This window comes from Scomber scombrus, chromosome 14 (assembly GCF_963691925.1).
Source record: "Scomber scombrus chromosome 14, fScoSco1.1, whole genome shotgun sequence".
In the NCBI taxonomy this organism is placed as follows: domain Eukaryota; kingdom Metazoa; phylum Chordata; class Actinopteri; order Scombriformes; family Scombridae; genus Scomber; species Scomber scombrus.
Genome location: NC_084983.1, coordinates 25,588,286 through 25,609,157, shown reverse-complemented (window position 1 = coordinate 25,609,157; position 20,872 = coordinate 25,588,286). Strand labels below are relative to the sequence as shown.

Here is a 20,872-nt window from a genome sequence, read left to right as displayed (position 1 = left end):
CATTCAGTGTCAGCGGCTGCTGCCTCGTCAGCCTTTCTCTATAGCTACTGCCGCTGTAAAACACAAAAGACCATCGCCTTTCTCTGGAACAACGGGGCTGAACATGAGCAGAGACATTACGCAAACTGTTCACCAACAGGACTCCCAAAAGTAACTTTTTTTCATTTGGTGATTGGTTGTTATATCAAATCCAAATCTTCAACTTTTCACAGCCTTCCAGGATCAAGGTATGAGGGTTGGGGATGAAGCTGTTGCCGTGGAAACGGACTCTTATCCCATCATCCAGTTGAGGAGAAGTGTGAGCACGGACAGCAGATCATCTGACTAGCATTTCATGTTTCTGGAGGAGATCAGTGTATCTTTGTGCTATTGGTGAATCAGAGACATGTCCGGGACCAAAACATGTGAGTAATCAATTTAAACCTTTATTGTCTGAATTACAGATCAGACAGACAGTTATTGGAGTTTTTGTTAAGCTGCCACATGTCTGAAATGTAAGTGTGTGTGTGTGTGTGTGTGTGTGTGTGTGTGTGTGTGTGTGTGTGTGTGTGTGTGTGTGTGTGTGTGTGTGTGTGTGTGTGTGTGTGTGTGTGTCCCCAGCCTGTCTTGAGCCTCCAGACTCTGATCCAGAGGACCCAACAGGGAGCTGACAGAGGTCGTGTGTCTGGAGTCAGACCTGCAGGATGGACAGTAAGAAGGGGACGGGGGGTTGGGTGCAGGATGGGGGCGGGCGGGGGGGGGGGGGGGGGGGGGGCCGGGGGGGGGTGGGGGGGGGGGGGGGTTAGGGTTAGGGTTACACAACCTTTCAACCCAAACCTGTTTTTATCTATAAATGATGATATACACTCCTGCAATCTGCAAACCTTTGTACCTCTGATAAACCAACAAATAAGAGAGACGAAGTTCTTGGTTCACAATGTGGAAACCTAAAAACTCTTTTACATCATTACTAATTGATATTTAAAGAAATCAGCAGTTTTGTGAGGCTGTATTTATAAATAGTGATGATTTGAGCTAAATGCTAACATCAGCATGCACTTATGTTAGTGGTTTAGTAGGCATAACGGCTGATTGGAGTGATTAGTTCTGCAGGTGATCCCTGCGTCATCTTGCATTGCTGCGTGGTTCATGTGTCATTATTATGTGTGTTTTCTGTGCTTGGGTAGTAAGCAGTATTTCCTAATTGCTTATGATCAAAAAGAATAGAAATGGCTTTTTTCCCTTGATTGACATAAAGTCAGTAAAAACAACATGTGCATATGATGATAGTAGTTTATATTTGGGGGCTGATTTATGAATGTGATTGACAGGATTAGGGTTACATCATTTTCAACTCCTCACTTTTAAAGCTTGAGTGCATGACTTTTATTTCCCTCTTCTGGCAGTGAGAGTAATTACAAAAACACTTTTGACGCATGTTTACATTGTAGGCTCTGCTGCAGCCCACTCACTGTTCAGAATCATTTGATCCATTCAGTCCAATAATATTTGGAAAGTCTAGAAAGGCTGCATGACAAATTTTTTGTATATCTTACCCAATCACACTGCCACAGAGCATTAAAGCTTCAACACCTCCAGTATAAAACTGTATAAACCTTATAAAATGAATGATGGACATAAGGTTGAGCTTACTAAAACAAAGTATTAGTATTTACAATGTATTGCTGTGCTTTCATGCGCATGTGTGTCTGTGTGTATCTCAGGATGTTGGAGGTTGAAGTGGGACATCACAGCGTGCTGGTGACACGCAGCGATGGCAAATACAGTGCCATCGGTAACCAGTGTACACACTATGGCGCCCCACTCAGCAAAGGTAAACTGATGAATGAGTTTGTGTACATTGAGAGGGACGTACACACACACACAACACTCACAACAAACACACCTCCAGTCCGTTTATTCACACTTTCATCAGTCGGAGCTCTTTGTTGTGATTCATAGAGATACAACAGCTTCATGGAAATACCTCATTTTTTAATCATGTTCTGCAGTTTAATAGTTTTTCTTAAATCAGTATGTGAATGGTGATGATGATGATGATAATGTTGATGATGATGATGATGATGATGATGACTGATGTGTGTGTGTTCAGGGTTTATTTCAGGCACTAGAGGCGCTGCCCGTGGCACGGTGCCTGTTTTAACGTCCAAACAGGAGATCTGGAGGAGTTTCCCGGCATGGACTGTTTACCTTGTCACAAGGTACAAACCAGACAGAGGGCCAGACATTTCTCTTCTGACATCTGCTGTCAATTTAATTTGTCTTTTTCTCTTTTGAAGGTCAGAATTCAAAACAGCAAAGTGTATGTGACCGTAAGCAAAAAGGTACGTTTGTTCACCTTTTTGGTTTGTTTCTTCTCCTCAAAGTCACGCTGCTTCCTGTCTTATCATAAATGTACTCTGTGTCAGTCACACAGCAAATGAGTTTGTATCTGATTGAAATATTGTGTGCTTATATTGAATATTTTGGGAGGTTTGTAGCTCTTTCACGTAAAACCTTTCGGATGGATTTTTGTCTTTAGAAGAACTAAAAAATAATGTAACATAACATAAAACAATGTGTGCATAAACCGATGTGAAGGTTTGATTTGATTGATATCTAATACTTCAATTGCAGACGCTTTTATCCAAAGAAAATGATAAGTGAGGAAAGACAATCAAGTGTTAGAGGACAGTGACTCAAGAAGAGCCGTGGTACAAATTCTCACTTAGCTGACCAGGTGCAAGATTGATATGAAAGAGAGTTAGAAGAAATACCATGAACAACAAGAAAGTAGTGCAATAATCAATGAAGTGCTAACAGGTTTAAAGGGGGTCAAAGGTTAAGGTGTTCACAGAGGAGCGGACCATGTGGAGCGGAGTCAGTTTGAAGAGCCTGTCCCCCCCTCACAGAGATGGACTGAGCTATGCCAGGATTTAAATGTAGTCATCAAACTCTGAGGTTGTGTCTGAAATCACTTCCTATTTACTATATAGTGCCCTCACAATATTTACAGGCCAGTATTTTATTTAAGAGTCTACTCTGAGAGTTAAAGTCCAGATGAAACAGCATTTGAAGAGTGTTTAAGAGGATTTTGATTTGAACATTTAAAAGTGGTCGTATCATAATAATGAAGATTTATTGATGGATGTCATGATATGAGTTGGAACTTGTTGTCTCATTTAGTTTTACAGGAGAAATACACGATTGATTTTAATATAAGAATACAAATAAATAGATTTTTTTGGATGTGATCTAAAAGGGTTAAAAAGGCATTTTTCATTTCATCTTAACTTTAAATGAATTCTCTCTGTTGTGCCCTCACAATTTCCAACAATAGAACAAAAAAGTAGTGGTGCGCACTACTTGCAGCTGACAATCTCACATACTGTAACAGTCGTGCAACAGTGACAATGCTTAATAAGCATCAGAAAGTTTACAAAAGAAGCAGTGAAATGAATGAGAGAGACATTTCAGACGCAGCCAAGGTACTACAAAATCTTTTTCATGAGGACATTTAAAACACCAAAGTAGGAAACTACACTTGAACAGAGCAGTGCTGTTATTTGGGATTAATTACAGATGCCAAACGTCACATCCTTAATATTTTTGACTATTTTTATCTTTATATAATTGGTAAATCTTCCTATTGAGGAGATGATGATGGTGTGTTTTATACCTTTTTCAGAATGTGGGTCATGAGAAAAGAATAAAGAATATGGCGGCTGCAATGCCAGGAGTCACTCACACTGTTCTGCTGGTGGGAGGAGGTGAGAGTGAACTACTCCATGTTGTGTGTGTGTGTGTGTATGTGTGTTGTCATTACTGCATATCTGTACTTACAAGTATTGGTTCTTTTTTATGTTTACGAGCCTTGTCCTTTTTTTGAAGCGTCACATTATCACTTTATTCAATGTTCATTTATATGCTTGACAGTTTTAATGTGAAGTGCAATGGTCTTGGTTGTGTTATCAGTGAGTGTGATGGTGTGTTCACTCTCTGCAAGCACAGGGGCTGCGTCATTGATCTGTGCTGAGACTCTGCGGCAGCAAAACTTTGGCGGCAGGATCATCATGGTCAGCAGAGACGAGCTTTTACCTTATGACAAAACCCGACTCAGCAAGGTGCTGTGGAGAAAATTACATGAGCTGAACACCAAAACGATGGTCATGAATATGCATGCATGTGTCTCACATTGACTGACCTAAACACAAACACCCTGAATCCATTTTACAGGTAATGAATGTGGAGAGCGACAGTATTGTGCTGAGGAGGATGGAGTTTTACCATCAGTACGACATTGAGGTGTGGCTCAGGAAAGAAGTGAGTTCTTTATCTTACACACTTGATTTTAAATACTGTCCAGTGAAAGTAAAGGACAGGACAGATGAGAACCTGAGTGTGGATAGATTCAGTTTTAACAGGCTCTGACTGTGAAACTGACTGGACTCTCGCTGTCTTGACAGGCGCTGGCCGTGGACACAGACAAGAAAACTGTCACATTTAATGACGGTTCAGTCCAGAGTTACAATCAACTCCTCATCTCGACAGGCTGCAGGTACAGATGACACAAACATTGAATATGTGTGTGCAAACGTTTCGTTTGAAACCTGAAGTGTAAATGTGCACAGCAACAATTAACCAGAATATATGTGATTAATAGAATAGAATAGAATATCCTTTATTGTCATTGTACAACAGGTGTCACAACGAGATTGGTACGGGGTCTCTTCCCGTGGTGCAAAATAGTCAAAATAAAAAACAAAAAATAAAAAATAGTGCAAAATAAAGTCAGAATAAAAATAAAGAAGTCTAAATAAATTTAACTATTATACATAAGAACAATGAACTACTTCAAAAGTTATTTACACACACACACAAACACACATACACAGTCGCAGTCTATTGCACATATTGCACTAATGCCTATGTAACCAGAGGTAGGTGTTGAATACAGTACTGTATAAAAGGTGCTGACTAGAGGTGCTGGGGGTGGGGGTGGGGATGGGTGGTTAACTGTATAGGAGCCTGATAGCCCAGTAGAGGTGCTGGGGGTGGGGGTGGGTGGTTAACTGTTCAGGAGCCTGATAGCCCAGTAGAGGTGCTGGGGTGGGGGTGGGGGTGGGTGGTTAACTGTATAGGAGCCTGATAGCCCAGTAGAGGTGCTAGGGGTGGGGGTGCGGGTGGGTGGTTAACTGTATAGGAGCCTGATAGCCCAGTAGAGGTGCTAGGGGTGGGGGTGCGGGTGGGTGGTTAACTGTATAGGAGCCTGATAGCCCAGTAGAGGTGCTAGGGGTGGTGGTGGGGGTGGGTGGTTAACTGTATAGGAGCCTGATAGCCCAGTAGAGGTGCTAGGGGTGGTGGTGGGGGTGGGTGGTTAACTGTATAGGAGCCTGATAGCCCAGTAGAGGTGCTGGGGGTGGGGGTGCGGGTGGGTGGTTAACTGTTCAGGAGCCTGATGGCCCAGGGATAGAAAGTGTTTTTGAGCCGCAAACATAAAGTATACTGGATACACTTGACACAGCGTCATCCTTATGGAAGTGGTGAATATATAAAGCAAAAGACAACATGTTATAACTTTACGATACACTTCCTGATTAAAAATCTCTACTAAGTAAAACCTGAATCTCTGCATCATGTGGTGTTTTTGTGTTTCTTGGGTCATCTTTATGGATCAAACACCTCTTTTTCTCAATCATGTCTGTCATCTTCTTTTTTTTCCTTTGTAATTTTAGTTTGAAATCCAATGTATTAGAGGCCCACAGATTCAAAAGTTTGGTATTAAGTTCCCAAAATCTTCCATTTGTCATATTCAGAAGTTTGTTGGTCATCCTGGGAATGCTCTAACACCAAATTTAGGATTTTTTTGTGTATTAAAAAAATGCTGCAGAGTAAATTTAAATATCTAATTCATGATCAACAAAATGAACAGAGGCACCTATACAATGTTAGTAGGCTTTAAAATTTAAAACACATTGATGTTGTGACTGTACACTAACTTTGTATGGTGGGCGCTGTTGGAGCCGCACATTTCACTGCATTACTTATGAACAGTAGTAACCCTAACCCTAACCCTGGTCTGTCCTTTAGAGCCAAAGGTCTGGACGTTCCAGGCATGAAGCTGAACAACGTCAAGATGCTGGAGACACCAGAGGACGCTCGGCAAATCCACGCAGCCTGTCTCGGCTGCAATGTCGTCCTCGTGGGAACGTCTTTTGTTGGTACAATGTTTACAGTTTGTTCAATTTAAGCACCTGCTTTATATTTGTCTGCACTGTAGATGTGCAGGGTCACCATCAGATATTACTGTAATGGTTTATTTCACTCTGAAATAGAGATAACGTGTTTTGTGAAATAAAAACATAGAGAAAAATAATTTTTCAGAGGTTTTCATTCATCAGTTTTATTTCTTTTAGCTCCAAAAAATAAAGTAAAAAGTTGTCAGATCAGTCAAAAATACAACGGAATACATAAGAGAATAAAATATTAAAAAGAAAGTAAATGAAATATAAAGCTTTATACTGTCCCTTTACTCTTCAGCCAGATGATAAAAAACAAGATTTCTTTTTCCTTTACCAGTTACAGTTATATGATGAAATAAATGTTTATTTTCCTCATTTAACATTTTACATTTCTCCAAAGCTTACATACAATTATATTTGTTTTTACACCATTGAACTAAAAACATTTTTTATTGATAAGTTCTGTTATATTTTTGACATGTCTGATAACCTTTTAATAATATTCTCTACTGTACTTGTTGATAATCTGTTCTCCAACTTTGCTGACTTTTTTCAGGCATGGAGGTTGCATCTTATTTAATAGACAAAGCTGCCAGCGTCACAGTAATCGGCAGCAGTGAGCTGCCGTACCAGAACACACTCGGCCCTGAAATTGGCAGAGTCACTATGATGGTGAGAGAGAGAGAGAGAGAGAGAGAGAGAGAGAGAGAGAGAGAGAGAGAGAGAGAGAGAGAGAGAGAGAGAGAGAGAGAGAGAGAGAGAGAGAGAGTATATACCTCCACATGTTCCAATACCTCCTCCAATCTCTTCAGTTCAGTTACTTGTCTGTCATTTCCTGCAGATGCTGTCGGAGAAAAATATACGATTCTTCATGAACGATAACGTGATAGAGGTCAAAGGTGTGGATGGCAAGGTAACGTTCACATCTGAGTATTTATTAACATTTTTATATTTTATGTCTGAATATACAGTAGTGTCCTCTCTTCTTCCAGGTAAAGGAGGTTGTGCTTAAAAGTGGAAAAGTGATCCCAGCTGATGTTTTGATAATTGGTATTGGTAAGTGACAGCCATGTTCATACATTTATACACGTTTCTATGAATACATGCTCATCCCCATATTACTTTTTAACATCATTAATTATGATCAAGGTTTATAGTAAATTAAATATTTGTTTGAAGTTTGTTAATTCTAATTAATAAGTTTGATTTTCTTTGATAGTTGTATAAACATCCACTATGACAGAGATGTGGAAAAACAACTCAGCAGTGCTCCTAAGAAATCTGCTTTTGTCATGTTTGTCTCGCCCTCCAGGCATCCTTCCCAACTCAGAGTTCCTTCGGGGCAGCAAAATACAGATGGACTCAAAAAACTTTGTTACAGTCGACAAGGTCAGCGAGCAACCTGCTGTTCAGCTTCTTATCTAGATCTCATTCTCAACGTGTATCATGGCCCATCACCTTCATTTCTTCTTAATAAATCCGTATTCTTTACTGTTGATCATCAGCTGTTTGCCTTTGTCTTTCTCCTTCAGCACATGCGCACCAATGTCCCCGATGTGTACTGCGGCGGTGACCTGGCCACCTTCCCCCTGGCGATGGCCAAAAACCGGATGGTAAACATCGGACACTGGCAGATGGCGCAAGCACATGGTAATGTAGTAACAATGTAAATGTAGAAACAAACTAAAAGCAATACGACTCAAAAGTATTCAACTATGTCTATGATATCTGTCTGTGATATTCTCTGTAATTAAGCAAAATAGAAGACACAGGCTACTACTGAAATAGTAAATACTAGTCTGAATCTATACTAAACCCTCATTATCTTATTCTATTATCTCTTATCTGTGCAATATATGTTTTTAATATAATATCTTGCTTAGTTGTATTTTCATTTGAACTGTTTTTATTGTTGTTTAGGGAGGATAGCAGCCCTCAACATGTTGGATAAACGAACTGAACTCAATTCAGTTCCTTTCTACTGGACCGTCCTACTGGGTAAAACCATGCGATATGCAGGTGGGCACCTCCCAATACACACACACACACACACACACACACACACACACACACACACGCACACACGCACACACACACACACACACACACACACACACATACATAAATATTTGTTTGTGTAACTTTGTAACTGATGATAATGCTGAGCTCAGCCACACTGAGAGGGCTTCATAGTCACATGACTGAGTTTGTCACAACACTGTTTAGTCACAAACCGTGGCCCCACTTGGTTTTTAGCTATTTCTTTTATTTGATCATGTAACGTTACTATTTTCTTTGATGTACAGTCAGTAAGTCTGTACAAGTCTTCACAAAAAGTGTGTTACAAGTCAATATACATGAATTATTGGTAGATGTAGATAATAGATCTATAGATAATAATATGAATGCAGTCATTTACCTTTGAACTTATTAACAGTAACCCTTTAATAATAGAGCAAAAATATAAAATGCTCTTCCAACCAGGGATGGATTGTGAGACAATGGGCCCCTAGACACAGAAATGCAGTATAAAGGGGTCTCCCACTACCTGACAGAGAGTCACCATCCACGCCACAGACAGAGCCGCATCACTTGCAAATGTTTTACATCTTTGTTAGCGACATTTTGCCAGTTCAGCATAACTCCAAAGTGATGCTACTGGTAGAAAAGACAAATAAGTATCATTAGAGTACACAATATTAAAGGAAACTATGCAAGGCAACTTTTGATACAGATTATATTACTCTGGAAGCCATTATGTTGGACTCAGAAGCCAAAAACATGCTCAGGACATCCCTACGTTTAACAGAGCTCTTTCAACTTTCAACAAGAAATGTTATTTCAAACAGATTCTTTGGCTTGGGGCCCCCTGACCCCTTTGGTGGCCGAGGCGCCCAAAACTCTGTATCCTGCTGCTCAGTAACTTACTGAATTTACGCTGAATCCCTCAATGATATATTTTTGATTTCAGGGCTCATCAACCAATGAATTTAACGCATGTTTGTGCTGTTGTTTTACGCAGGCTATGGGGAGGGATACACTGAAATTGTAATGAAAGGAAAGGTTGAGGAGAGGAAGTTCCTGGCAATGTACATCAAGTAAGTCAAGAAAAACAAGCAAAGAATAATAAACATATTATTGTCAATGTTACATTAGATAAAACCCTAAAATATGTATGTTTTTATATGTTTATGTAATCGTTTTTTCCCAATAGGAACGATGAGGTCATAGCAGCAGTCAGCCTAAACTTCGACCCTGCGGTGTCTGCCATTGCTGAGAGGTTCACATCAGGAAAAGTCATCACAAAGAAAGAAGCTCAGTATGTAACATCTCTACATTTTCATGCCACTTTGTTTCTTTACTTCTATGTGTGCCTTGTTTTATCACTTTAACCCATAGACTGTATATAAGAAATGGACGTAACATCCGTGACGTTACCCATTGGTTTGTGGACTGCTGCTCGGAGGCCAATAGTTTCAGATCTGAGCAGCGCCATCTTGAACATTTCCGGTGCATGCTGGGAAAAATGAAAACACAGATTCTACTTATATGGGCATCAGGAGGAGCATGAGGCGCCCTCCTGAACCTGTGAACCAATCAACCTGTCAATCACGACGTAGCCACGCCCTAATGCATACCCTGCTTTATCGTCAAATATAAAATCAGGGAGGCCAACATTTCACAAATAAACATCATACTGCATTGAAGAAGGCTTTAAACTAGCGATTGAGACCATAAACACATTTTGAAAATGTTTACTGAAGTTAGAAATCAAGTGAGAAGTTGGTGAATTCTCCATTGACTTGTATAGAGACGGATGTCCTTTTGACACCAAAACGGTCGCCCCCTGGTGGCCTTTTGATAGAATGCAGTTTTAAGTTACTTCCGCATTGGCCTCATTTCAGAGGACCCAAACTCCCCGCCTGCTTTAGCCTCATATTAACAAAGTAATTCACTCACTCTACTTATGAGGGTTGGGTAGAAGTAAGGACAGGTACTTACATGTAACCAGAAACGATATGTTTGCAGAGTAAACAAAAGGACATCTTATAATGTTTGTGACCATCTGCAGCTTGTACTCTTACAACGAAGCTTAATAAGATGACTGATTGGAACGACATCGCTCAGTATCATCATTTGTAGAGAAGTGATGAAACATCATTTTGGGTTGCTTGAAAACAATCTCAGCATTCTTCCTGCAGCGGCTGCGTCACTGTGTGTTTCCCCTTTAAAGCTTCTACATATGTAAGCAATAATACATGACGAGGTGTCCTAAATACTATATTAAAAAAAACAGACACAGTGGAGGAGTCACGGCAAGTTTTTGGGATTATGTTCTATTTAATTTTAATGTTCGTATATATATTGGGAACATTTCAAAATTGGTTAATCTGCCAACACAATCTTTGTTTTAGGCGTCTTTTATTAAGATTTTAATGGACACCTGCCAGCCAGCTGGTGTTTCTCAGAGGACCATATTTCCCATAAAACCTGTTGCTTCTCCGTCTCAGGGTCACTCCATGTGTATTTTTTCTTTTTTACTTTACTGACCAACAAATGTAAAAACAGGCCGACATATAAAAAAAAATGAATCAAAAGATGTGAATCCATATAAAACTGTAGTATCTTTTCTTCCTATTTCTGACAGATCACATGACCTGAGCTGGCTGCAGCTGTCTTAATCTACACTTTCCTCCATTCATCTGCTCATTACAGCATCATCATCATCATCATCATCATCATCATCATCATCATTAACAACATCATCATCATCATCTGTGTGATGCTGTATGAGCCAGATTGTGCTTCAACTGTCTCTTCATCAACGCCGCTCTCACCGAGGACGAAGTGTTGGGAGACAAAATGTTTGATCCAGTAGAGACAGACTTCACTGATAGTGTCAGAAATGTGTTTCACTGTTCAGTGTTCCGATGCAGGTTGTGTGGATTCAAACTGTTCGTCATACAGTCAGTGTTCATGTGAGGACGACTCCAACATGCAAACAACAGATACCTCAGACGCACGCAGCTTTTTGGGACATTTAGCTTCTTTTAAAATCTTAATATTTTTTATTATCTCATTAGATTTTATTCACATTTTGTTTTAACTTTCTGTCTCCGGGGGTATTTCAGTAACAGTCCAGAGATGTCACCTCTAAAAATGCCTCAGTTTGTTCTCTGCTGTTAATATTTAAAAGGTGGTCTAAGCTGCCTTTTACTTGAATGGGGCCACTGGAAAAACACAAGTGACCTTAATGCCCACTGCGGCTGTGTATGTGGGCTGGTCAGTGAGTGGGAGGGGGGGATTAAGGGAACAGAAGGGGCGCGTACAGCTCTTTGAAGCAGAGATGCTGAAATAGGCAACGGTGACAAAACACACCAACAGGGAACAAAAGGCCTTCGACAGACAGCACACACAGGCAGTGCAACCAAACCTTCACAAAAGAAATGCTGCGTTTTTCTCTCTTTCCCTCCATCTCTGCTGGTTTATCACTGTTTTTTTTAACTTCACACCTCTCTTTCCACCTCGCCGTGTACTTTTAGCTTCACTCTCAGTGCCCTTTCCTGTCCGCAGTATGCCTCAGTTTACTGTATCCACGGGTCAGCTGGTGCAGTCTCCTCGAGACCAACGCCAGTTACAATATTTTAGGGTTGCAGGTGTCAAATGCTTATATTTTGTACAAATGTTGTATGTAAAAGACTTGGACTTTTTTGCCAAACATGATGAGACAATTCTTTTTTCTTCCTTGCAATGGTCAAGTCTAATATAATAATTATATAATAATCTGTATTTAAATCTAATTCACACTCAATAGGAGTTAATTGGAGTTGGGCTATTGATACAATCTTCTATTATCCTAAATGCAATTTCATATTAACAATATTGATCTGTATTGTAATGGAATACATGTTCTGTATTGAGAAATTGTTAATTGATAGAATAACCAGACAAGGATCTCTTTTTTGGTGAATTGAACAAATTAAATACCTGAAAAAATTCATACACTGATTAATTTTTAAAGATATTAAAAAACAAAATTGCCAAAAAAAAATCCATCCCGCTCATTTATTTGCAGCATTACCCCAACATTTGAAAAAGGGGCCTAACATGGTGTAAAAAGTGTGACAAAACTCATGTTAATCAAATTAAAGTTAAATGTTATTAAGCATAGACATGACACCTTTAAAATAATTTCCATCTCTCTGCTCGTCTTACCAGAAAAAGGCAGAACTGACTTTCCTTTAATCTCACGTCTCTCAGAGAGAACTAACAAGGCCAGTTGTAAAACATATTCATCACCCAAATTTACTATTAAATCATTTATCATTAATCCTTGATGCAAAAAAAAAAAAAAAGCTTTTAGGATTCAGCTAAACAATGCATTTTGATTGAATTTATTGTTGCATTGTATTTAGTGAATATGTTGCAAGGCTGAAAATCAGATGCCAAGGAAGAACTAATGGAGATGTTCTTGTTATTTCAACTCGTTTGTCTCGTGTTTCATTTGTTCATGCATAAAAAAAATCTCAGGCACAACTATTCTGTCTCTTTTTTTCTTTGCATTCATTGACTCATCAATTTTGGAGCAGCTGATTCACTCGGGAGAACGCACGACTTTTCTGCCATCTGTCGTTGAGCAGAGGTAGTGTTTCCAAGATTTATGTCAGCGTGGACAGAAACAAGAAAATCACAAATGATCTGTCTCTCTACATTTGATTCAATCACTACAAAAAACATTTGTTTCCTCACTAACTTGGTTTTACATAAAATGTTAAATTGTCACGTTTATGTTTCATTTAAACCATAAAGACCAGAGACTGGAACAGCAGCACTGATATCAGGAAGAAACTAAATGAACACACCAGTGCTGCCTGTCATTCAGTAATGAGATACGCAGGAAATAAATAGAAAGAAAGAAAAGTGACAGAGCTTCCTGGATGAATTCAGGACTTTGCAAATGTGCTCATTGGTCCATCAGGTCAGCCACAGTCAAACAGTTTGAGTTTTTAAACGTGATGACATTAAGGAGACGCACAATGTTACAATTAAACTTTTATATTTTAATGAAACAACTGAACACCTGCTCTGAAAAAGAAGAAGAAGAACATTGCTAACCTGTATTTAACATTTTTTATATTATAGTAATAGTGGGTGAAAAAAAAAAGGTCATGTGACCCCTCCTCTACCTCACGGACATGTGAACAGGCAGATGTGAGGAGGGTGCAGTGGTGTCTCGATTGGGTTTCAGTCCTGAGAGATTCACTTTGGGTCTTTTCTGGAGGCGTAACATGATTTAGAGGCACAAGATAAACTCTTCAAATCCTCTATTAAGTTTTTAACAGAAGGAGGTCCTGACAGTCAAGGCTCTGTGGATGTGTGATCTGTATCTGACGGAGTGAGACTGTCCGTCCGTCTGTCTGTGTGGTGCTTTTATTGAATTTTATTGAGCAACATGTTAGATTTTTCTCAGTCTAACATCATCGGTGCCCTCACAGTGGCATCATCTGCTTCTAACTGAACTAACAGCGTAATAATTACACTTTAAATGAAAAAAGATTTCCTGATTTTCCTCTTTTATTCAATCTGTGCTCAGATGCACTGATGACTCAGACTTCTGCTGGTCAGAAGCTTTTTTCTCTTCATCCTTCGCAGGAAAAGTCTGTCTCAGTGTGTCCACGGTTTCTTTCAACAGAGCCTCTCTGTGTGCGATGTAACGCTGCCGCCTGTTGGCCCGGTACAGCTCCAGCCTCTTCTCCTCAGCCTGGGGGTCCTCCAGCACTCCCTCCCACCTCAGGCTTTCCCTGGCCTGGGCGCTGAGCTCTGACACATACCCCTGCGTTGGAGCTGCGGTTTTATTCACCACTGTCAGCAGACCCGATGAATCCTTTGGGTGTTTCTTGTTCCTGCGGCCGCTGCCAGAGAGACAGTCTCCGTCCTTCTTATTGGCGGCTCTGAGCGTGGACAGCTGGCCTCGGGGCTGACCGAGGTCTGTCTGATGTTTCTCTGCGTAGAGCCAACATAAACATGCACACTAACAAAATGTAGGGTTTAGATTACTAACAAGTCCCTCTGGAGTTGGAGGGATAATGGCTTGGTTTACAGTAATGAGCTGTAATGGTCCGGTGAGCGAGGTCGACACCGGGGGCCTGATCTGTAATGAGCTGCTCAGCCTCGCAGGGAATCCCAGACCAGGAACACATGACCCCCTTTTACTTGTGCTTACGTTGTGTGCAGAAACCAGATTCATTTAAGGTTTGAATGATTGTTTTTCAGTTTATATGTGAATACTTTCTGAGCTCCACCAGGAGGACTGTACGTATTTCATGGTCTGCTTGTCAAGGATCTGCTTTTAATAGAGATCGTGGCACAGTAATCTAATTTCCTTTAAAGAAGCCCAAGGTCCCAAATCTATTTCTTAACCCTCTATTTTTATAAGTAATGCAGGATTTCATTCGAGATTCAAAGTTCTTTCTTTAAGTCAACACGTCACAGGCATTAAAAAAAAAAAAAAAGCTCTTAAGTGACTGGAAGAGTGAAAAATACTCACATGATGAAGACTTTTGTGTGTGTAGGAGGCCACATAAACCAGTAAATGTGCTGTTTTAATAGCTTAGTGGCCATAAGTCTATAACACATCAGTAATGAATGAAAACAGCAGGCATTCATTTCTCTGTAGTCCAGTCAAAAGTGAAAAATCATGTTGCTATTCTTGTTCTTAGACAAAAAGAGCAGTTCCTTACTTCATCCTTCACCCTTTCGAACATTGAATGGTTACTATTTTGTTCTTTATCTAAACAAATGTAATTTCTATTTTGTTATATTTCGCTGCCTATTTATTTTATTTTGTTATTTTAACATGTTCTCATAAATAAACTAAACTTTTACAAGCTCTCAACTATAAAAATCATTCATTCTGAATTATGGGACCTTTTTTGGTGTTAATTATTGTTGATATTTTGATAATATCTTGGGTATTTTGAAGTTCAATCAAATTATTTATGAGTTATGTATTGTATAAACCTTAATCTGCACACTAACTACTGTCATTACAATATATCCTGAAGAATATAAATGATAAGTTCAGTTGGGGCTGCAATTAATGATTCATTTTCATTGCTGATTGATGTGTCAATTGTTTGAGTAATCTATCATCTTTTAGTCAACTTTTTCATTTAAAATTGTAAAAAACAAAAAACAAAACTGTCATACTGATAAGTTACTTCATCAATTTGTTGAACAGTTTTCTCTCAATTGACTAACTGGATGTATAGTGTCAGTATCTCAAAATGTGACTCATATATTTTACTAAGGTAAGGTAAAATGTACCTCTAAATAAAAGAGGGAAAACTGACTGAAGATGGTTTGATCATCTTCTGTATACATACTGGTTGGTATGTGAGTAAGTTTATTTATTCAAGTACTTTTAATACAACTTTAGGCTTATTTGAGTATATGATTTCATAGTACTTCATTACATTTCCAATGAATATATTCTTCTTTGTAGTGATTAAAATATGTAAACCTGCACTGAGCTATAAATTATAATACATGGTTAAAGAATAAACAACCCAACAGTAAATAAAGTACTTAAACTGAGCTCCACCTCAACCAAACAGATAAATACCACTAACAAAGATTGAATCAGTAATAACACAATTATAATATAAAGTAACACCCTCCTACATAATGAGTTGTTATTTCAGATAGTTTGTTGATAATATTTAGGTACATTTACAGGACTTTTAAGGATTATTTTTTACATTGTGGTGTTGCTATACTTATTAACATGCTGCTTTTTTTATTCTACTTCCAAGTATATTTACCTGTATCTTGTGGATGAATGTTGGAAGTGGTGATTTTCTTTTTTTTCTTCTTTTTCTTCTTTTTCTTGTCTGTGTTCCTGGAGGTCTGGAGCAGCTTACAGTTGTTGTCTTCTGGCATGTTAACAGGTTGTGTCTTTACACACACACACTGGGGGCTGATGAGAAGATCTGTGCAGGTTAAACAAGCTAAAAATGTGAATGAGTGTTAACCCTGAACACAGACACACATGTAAGTCTTCGTTTAGTCACCAGAAGTTGGGCTCTACGGCGAGAATCGACAGCTGTTGTTGCTCTTCAGTCCCGAGAAAAACTATTTGTCTAATTCAAATAAATAAGTTTATAAGCCTACATCGCACAAAGGGGCAGATAAAAGTGTAAAAAAGCTGGATGCTTCATGTCCTCTCTCGGATATTTGTTCCGGGATCAGAATCACGCTTTGCCCGCCGCGTTGCCAGGTAACGCGTCTCCATGGCAACAGGACACACCTCCTCATTAAGAGCTTTAATACACTTTTTTCAACGAAAAGTACCGTCAAAAACATTATTTTCTTATCACGTTTAAATCACTATAATAAAACTGCATTTCTGTATCTGTATGATGACCTGGTGAACTCTTGATTTTCTTTATTAGGCTATTCGTCGCTGTGTGTGTGTGTGTGTGTGTGTGTGTGTGTGTGTGTGTGTGTGTGTGTGTGTGTGTGTGTGTGTGTGTGTGTGTGTGTGTGTGTGTGTTGTCTGTGTGTGTGTGTGTGTGTGTGCTTTCATGAGCTCATGATAGACATTGTAGGTTATTCTACATTGGTATTTTTACTTATATTCGTATTGCTTTTTATTCATATCTGCTTTTTGCACACACACACACACACACATATATATATATATATATATATACATATATATATATATATATATATATATATTTTTTTTTTTTTTTTTTTTTTTTTTTTTTTTAAATCATGTCAATATTCAAACATACAGTCACACCCATGACTGAATAATTTTAAACTCCTACTGTTATGTTTGTTGCTTGTCTACTGTTACCATCTGGACCACACTAAAATAACAATACTTTTGTACATTACACATTACATTTTACATTTTATTTCATTTACTATTGCTATTTTGCTATTTCACTATGTATAGCCTATTCTTTATATTTATATTTTGCTATCTTAGTATGTATAGTTACCGTATTTAGTATAGCCTATTCTTTATATTTTGCTATTTTAGTATGTATAGTTACCGTATTTAGTATATCGTAGTATATGTTTTGCCATTATGTGTCCGTACAATGTAATTTCCCAGCTTGGGATCAATAAAGTACATCTATCTATCTATCTATCTATCTATCTATCTATCTATCTATCTATCTATCTATCTATCTACATCTGAATACCCTGTAGCCAATAACACCTGGGTGCTTAGCATCAGCACAGTTGCCTGGATTGAACACATAAGACAAATATTTGATAAGGTCTAGGTGTCCATTGTGCTTCTGGCCAAATGAAAGGTTTTGACCCCGACGTGATTTGAACACGCAACCTTCTGATCTGGAGTCAGACGCGCTACCGTTGCGCCACGAGGTCTGACGTAGATAGTGTCCACAATTTGACATGTAGTTGTCCACTTAGGCTATTGCGTTAAAAATCGGATGTATTAAAAATTACCACATTTTACATGATAGATAGATAGATAGATAGATAGATAGATAGATAGATAGATAGATAGATAGATAGATAGATAGATAGATAGATAGATAGATAGATAGATAGATAGATAGATAGATAGATGTAAACTTTATTGATCCCCTTGGGGAAATTTAGGGTCCAGCAGCTTAATACACAAAGACATCAAAGAACAATATACTAAAACATTAAATACAAAATACTACACAAAATACTAAATACTAAATAAGAAGAAAAACTAAATACTAAATACTAAAAACTAAAATACTAAAATAAGAACAACAAGGTCTGAGGATGAGGCTGTGTGATAAAGTGCAGAAATAAAATAAAATAAAAGTAAAAATAAAAATAAACCTAAAAATATAGTGCAATATACAATATTTTTAGGTTTATTTTTAGGTTTATTTTTAGGTTTGTTTTTATTTTTATTTAATTTTATTTTACATTATTAAATATTTAGGATATACTGTATTTATTGTATAACACAAGCATTTTAAAAAGTGTTTTTTTTTTTATGTAGTTTTCCCAATGATCAAAACTCAACTCTCCTGTGGTTTGATAGTCTCCCTCATCACTGACTCAGACTGCTGTTGTTTAATTTAGTAAATTCATATGGGATTCGTTATATTTGTTACTGCTGGATTTATATCATCTTTATTATTAAGACTGATTTATGGACATTATTTATTTTATTTTATTCACTAATTTCATTGTATTCATGTTGTAATTATTCTTTTATTCTATCATACACATATAGCTACCACACTTTCATCAGTTTAATTTTTCTTAGTTTTTTAATCTATTTTATCTCGTTTTTATTTCACTTTATTTTATTATTATAGTTTTTATATCTATTTTTAATTTATTACATGTTCATATGTTTTATTTCTCATGTGGTTTAGTCCCAACTCGTTTTGCTGTCTACATTTGTTCTGTTGTACTATTGTCAGTCATCGGTGAAGCACTTTGAGTTGCACTGTATGAAAGGTGACATATAAATAAAATTTGACTGATTGATTTATTGATTTAGGCTACATCATGTTAGACATTTTCCCCTCCAGCAGCTCTGATACCAGCTGTCCAGACAGGAATCTAACTCTAAAATGCACTCTTTTCCTCATGATCCCCATTAAATGCTTTTATTGTTTATACTTAAAGTTTTCATATCATATTGTCCTCATCTCGTTGTTGGAGACATGTGACACTGGATAATTTAATCTTGACTGTCATCACATGGAAATAAACATCTCAGCAGGAGCGAGCACACATGATCATCAGATAAAACCAGAGCAGAGTGAAACCTGTTGGTCTAAACTATTTTAAGCTCTCAGATAAATTTAGACAATGGACCTTCAGTTATTGATGAGAGTCAGTTGGACAGACATAGTCGACCTTGAACTGAAGCCAGAATAATAACCAACAAGGAAGAGATAATTATCAGTGACCATGTAAAAGATAATAAATACAGAATGTATGTTCTGTTTATCCTTCAATATCTCTCATGAAATGTACCTCTGAGTTCATTTTTGTCTGCAAAGTTTTAAACTGAATTTAAACTTGCAATGACTGATTTTGACCACTTGGGGGCAGTGTAAACAAGATGTGAACACAACACTGACACATTATCACTTTCTAAGCTGATAAAGAGCAACATTAGCTTTCATTTGTAGTGTGTTTCTAGTCATCATATGAATTTAAGTCCAATATTCACTCTCTTTTTAACTATTTTGGTGTCTGCAGGGAAATATCTGGCATTTTGGAGATTCTACTCCTCACTTACAAGATCCTTCACAACCTGGCACCATCATATCTCTCGGAACTGATTCACATCTACACACCTTCCCGAACTCTCCGATCCTCCTCTGCCAACCAGCTCTTTGCCCCATCTGCCAACTTAACTACCATCATGGGGTCAAGAGCCTTCAGCCGATCTGCCCCCCCGCCTTTGGAACTCTCTCCCACCAGACATTCGCACTTCTGACTCTGTTTCCACCTTTAAATCCCGCCTGAAAACGCACCTATTCAGAGTGGCATACTCTGTCTCACACTAACTATGCAATCACGTTCTTGTTTATTTATTGTACTGATGCACTTTATAGTCACATTCATATTTATTCTTTATCTTTGCACTAAATGTTACCTGATTTATATTATTTGATGTACTGTTGTCGTGTTTTATGAGCCTTGTAAGGTGTCCTTGAGTGCTTTGAAAGGCGCCTTTAAATAAAATGAATTATTATTATTATTATTATTTCTTCACTAGCTAGTAGCTAACCTTTTCTGCCTGTTTCCACTGGATATATACCAACGTTTAAAACCTTAACCTGATACCAAATTTCATGGCAATCCTTGAAACAGTTTTTTTAAGACATTTCACTCAAAAATGACGAATACAAACCTCAGTGTAGCACAAGAGGAAAAGTCAGAGGATCACCAAAGTCATGAGGATTCATCCTCTGGGAAACATGAATGTCTCTACCAAATTTCATGTCAATCCATCTCATTAGTTATTTCAGTCTCGAGCAAAGTGCAAACAGACATTGCATCCATAGAGCAGCGATAAAGGCCCATTTCAAAGCAATACACAACTCTCATTTAAGAATGTGCTGCTTTATCTTGTTTTTTTAATGGTTTATTCTCTGGAATTTGACGTATCTGTATCAGCAGTATAAGTATTTTTATTTCTGTTTTAAAAGAAAAAAGGAACTGTTCAGGAATTGAATGCTGTTTGTGATTACGTCCTTTTAAACATCGCTGCATGGAGAATTCACGCCACCTCAGACAACATCCTCAGTGCCCAGCGTGGTATTTCCCAGGGAGTTTCCATCCTATTCCTGTCCCACAGAGTCCAGACCCCCACTGGTTTCTCAGGACTGTAAACACAAAAATCAAAAGCATGTATACAGAGAAACAAACACACACACTAACACATGCTGAATGTGTTAAGTTAATACATTTGGCTCTTTAAAAGCACAATCCTCTGTAAAGTTTACCACACTACAACCTTTCTAATCATTACTAAATTTGGCTCTTGGATGCTATGTGCTGTCTGCTCTTATTAAATCATACACCCACCAGTTGCTAAGAATAGACTCAATCTTTAAGCTCAAACAAGTCTGTCCTGCTTCTGTATTTCTAACACA

At 38.1% G+C, this 20,872-nt stretch overlaps 1 protein-coding gene and 1 non-coding gene across 2 annotated transcripts; one reads left to right on the top strand and one right to left on the bottom strand.

The window, feature by feature from the left end:
• Positions 1-1,703: 1,703 nt before the first annotated feature.
• LOC133994207 (apoptosis-inducing factor 3-like) lies at positions 1,704-10,903 on the top strand. Its single transcript, XM_062433429.1, has 17 exons — positions 1,704-1,835; positions 2,114-2,201; positions 2,280-2,324; positions 3,668-3,749; positions 3,991-4,103; positions 4,216-4,302; positions 4,446-4,537; positions 6,070-6,200; positions 6,778-6,893; positions 7,063-7,134; positions 7,214-7,277; positions 7,534-7,610; positions 7,754-7,871; positions 8,142-8,240; positions 9,244-9,319; positions 9,436-9,540; positions 10,870-10,903. Exons 1-17 carry the CDS (start codon positions 1,705-1,707, stop codon positions 10,901-10,903), a joined length of 1,530 nt encoding a protein of 509 aa, XP_062289413.1. The 5' UTR covers position 1,704.
• A 6,655-nt stretch (positions 10,904-17,558) lies between these two features.
• Positions 17,559-17,630, bottom strand: trnaw-cca (transfer RNA tryptophan (anticodon CCA)). Its single transcript has one exon. It is a non-coding gene; the product is annotated as a tRNA-Trp (tRNA).
• Between the last annotated feature and the right edge of the window lie 3,242 nt (positions 17,631-20,872).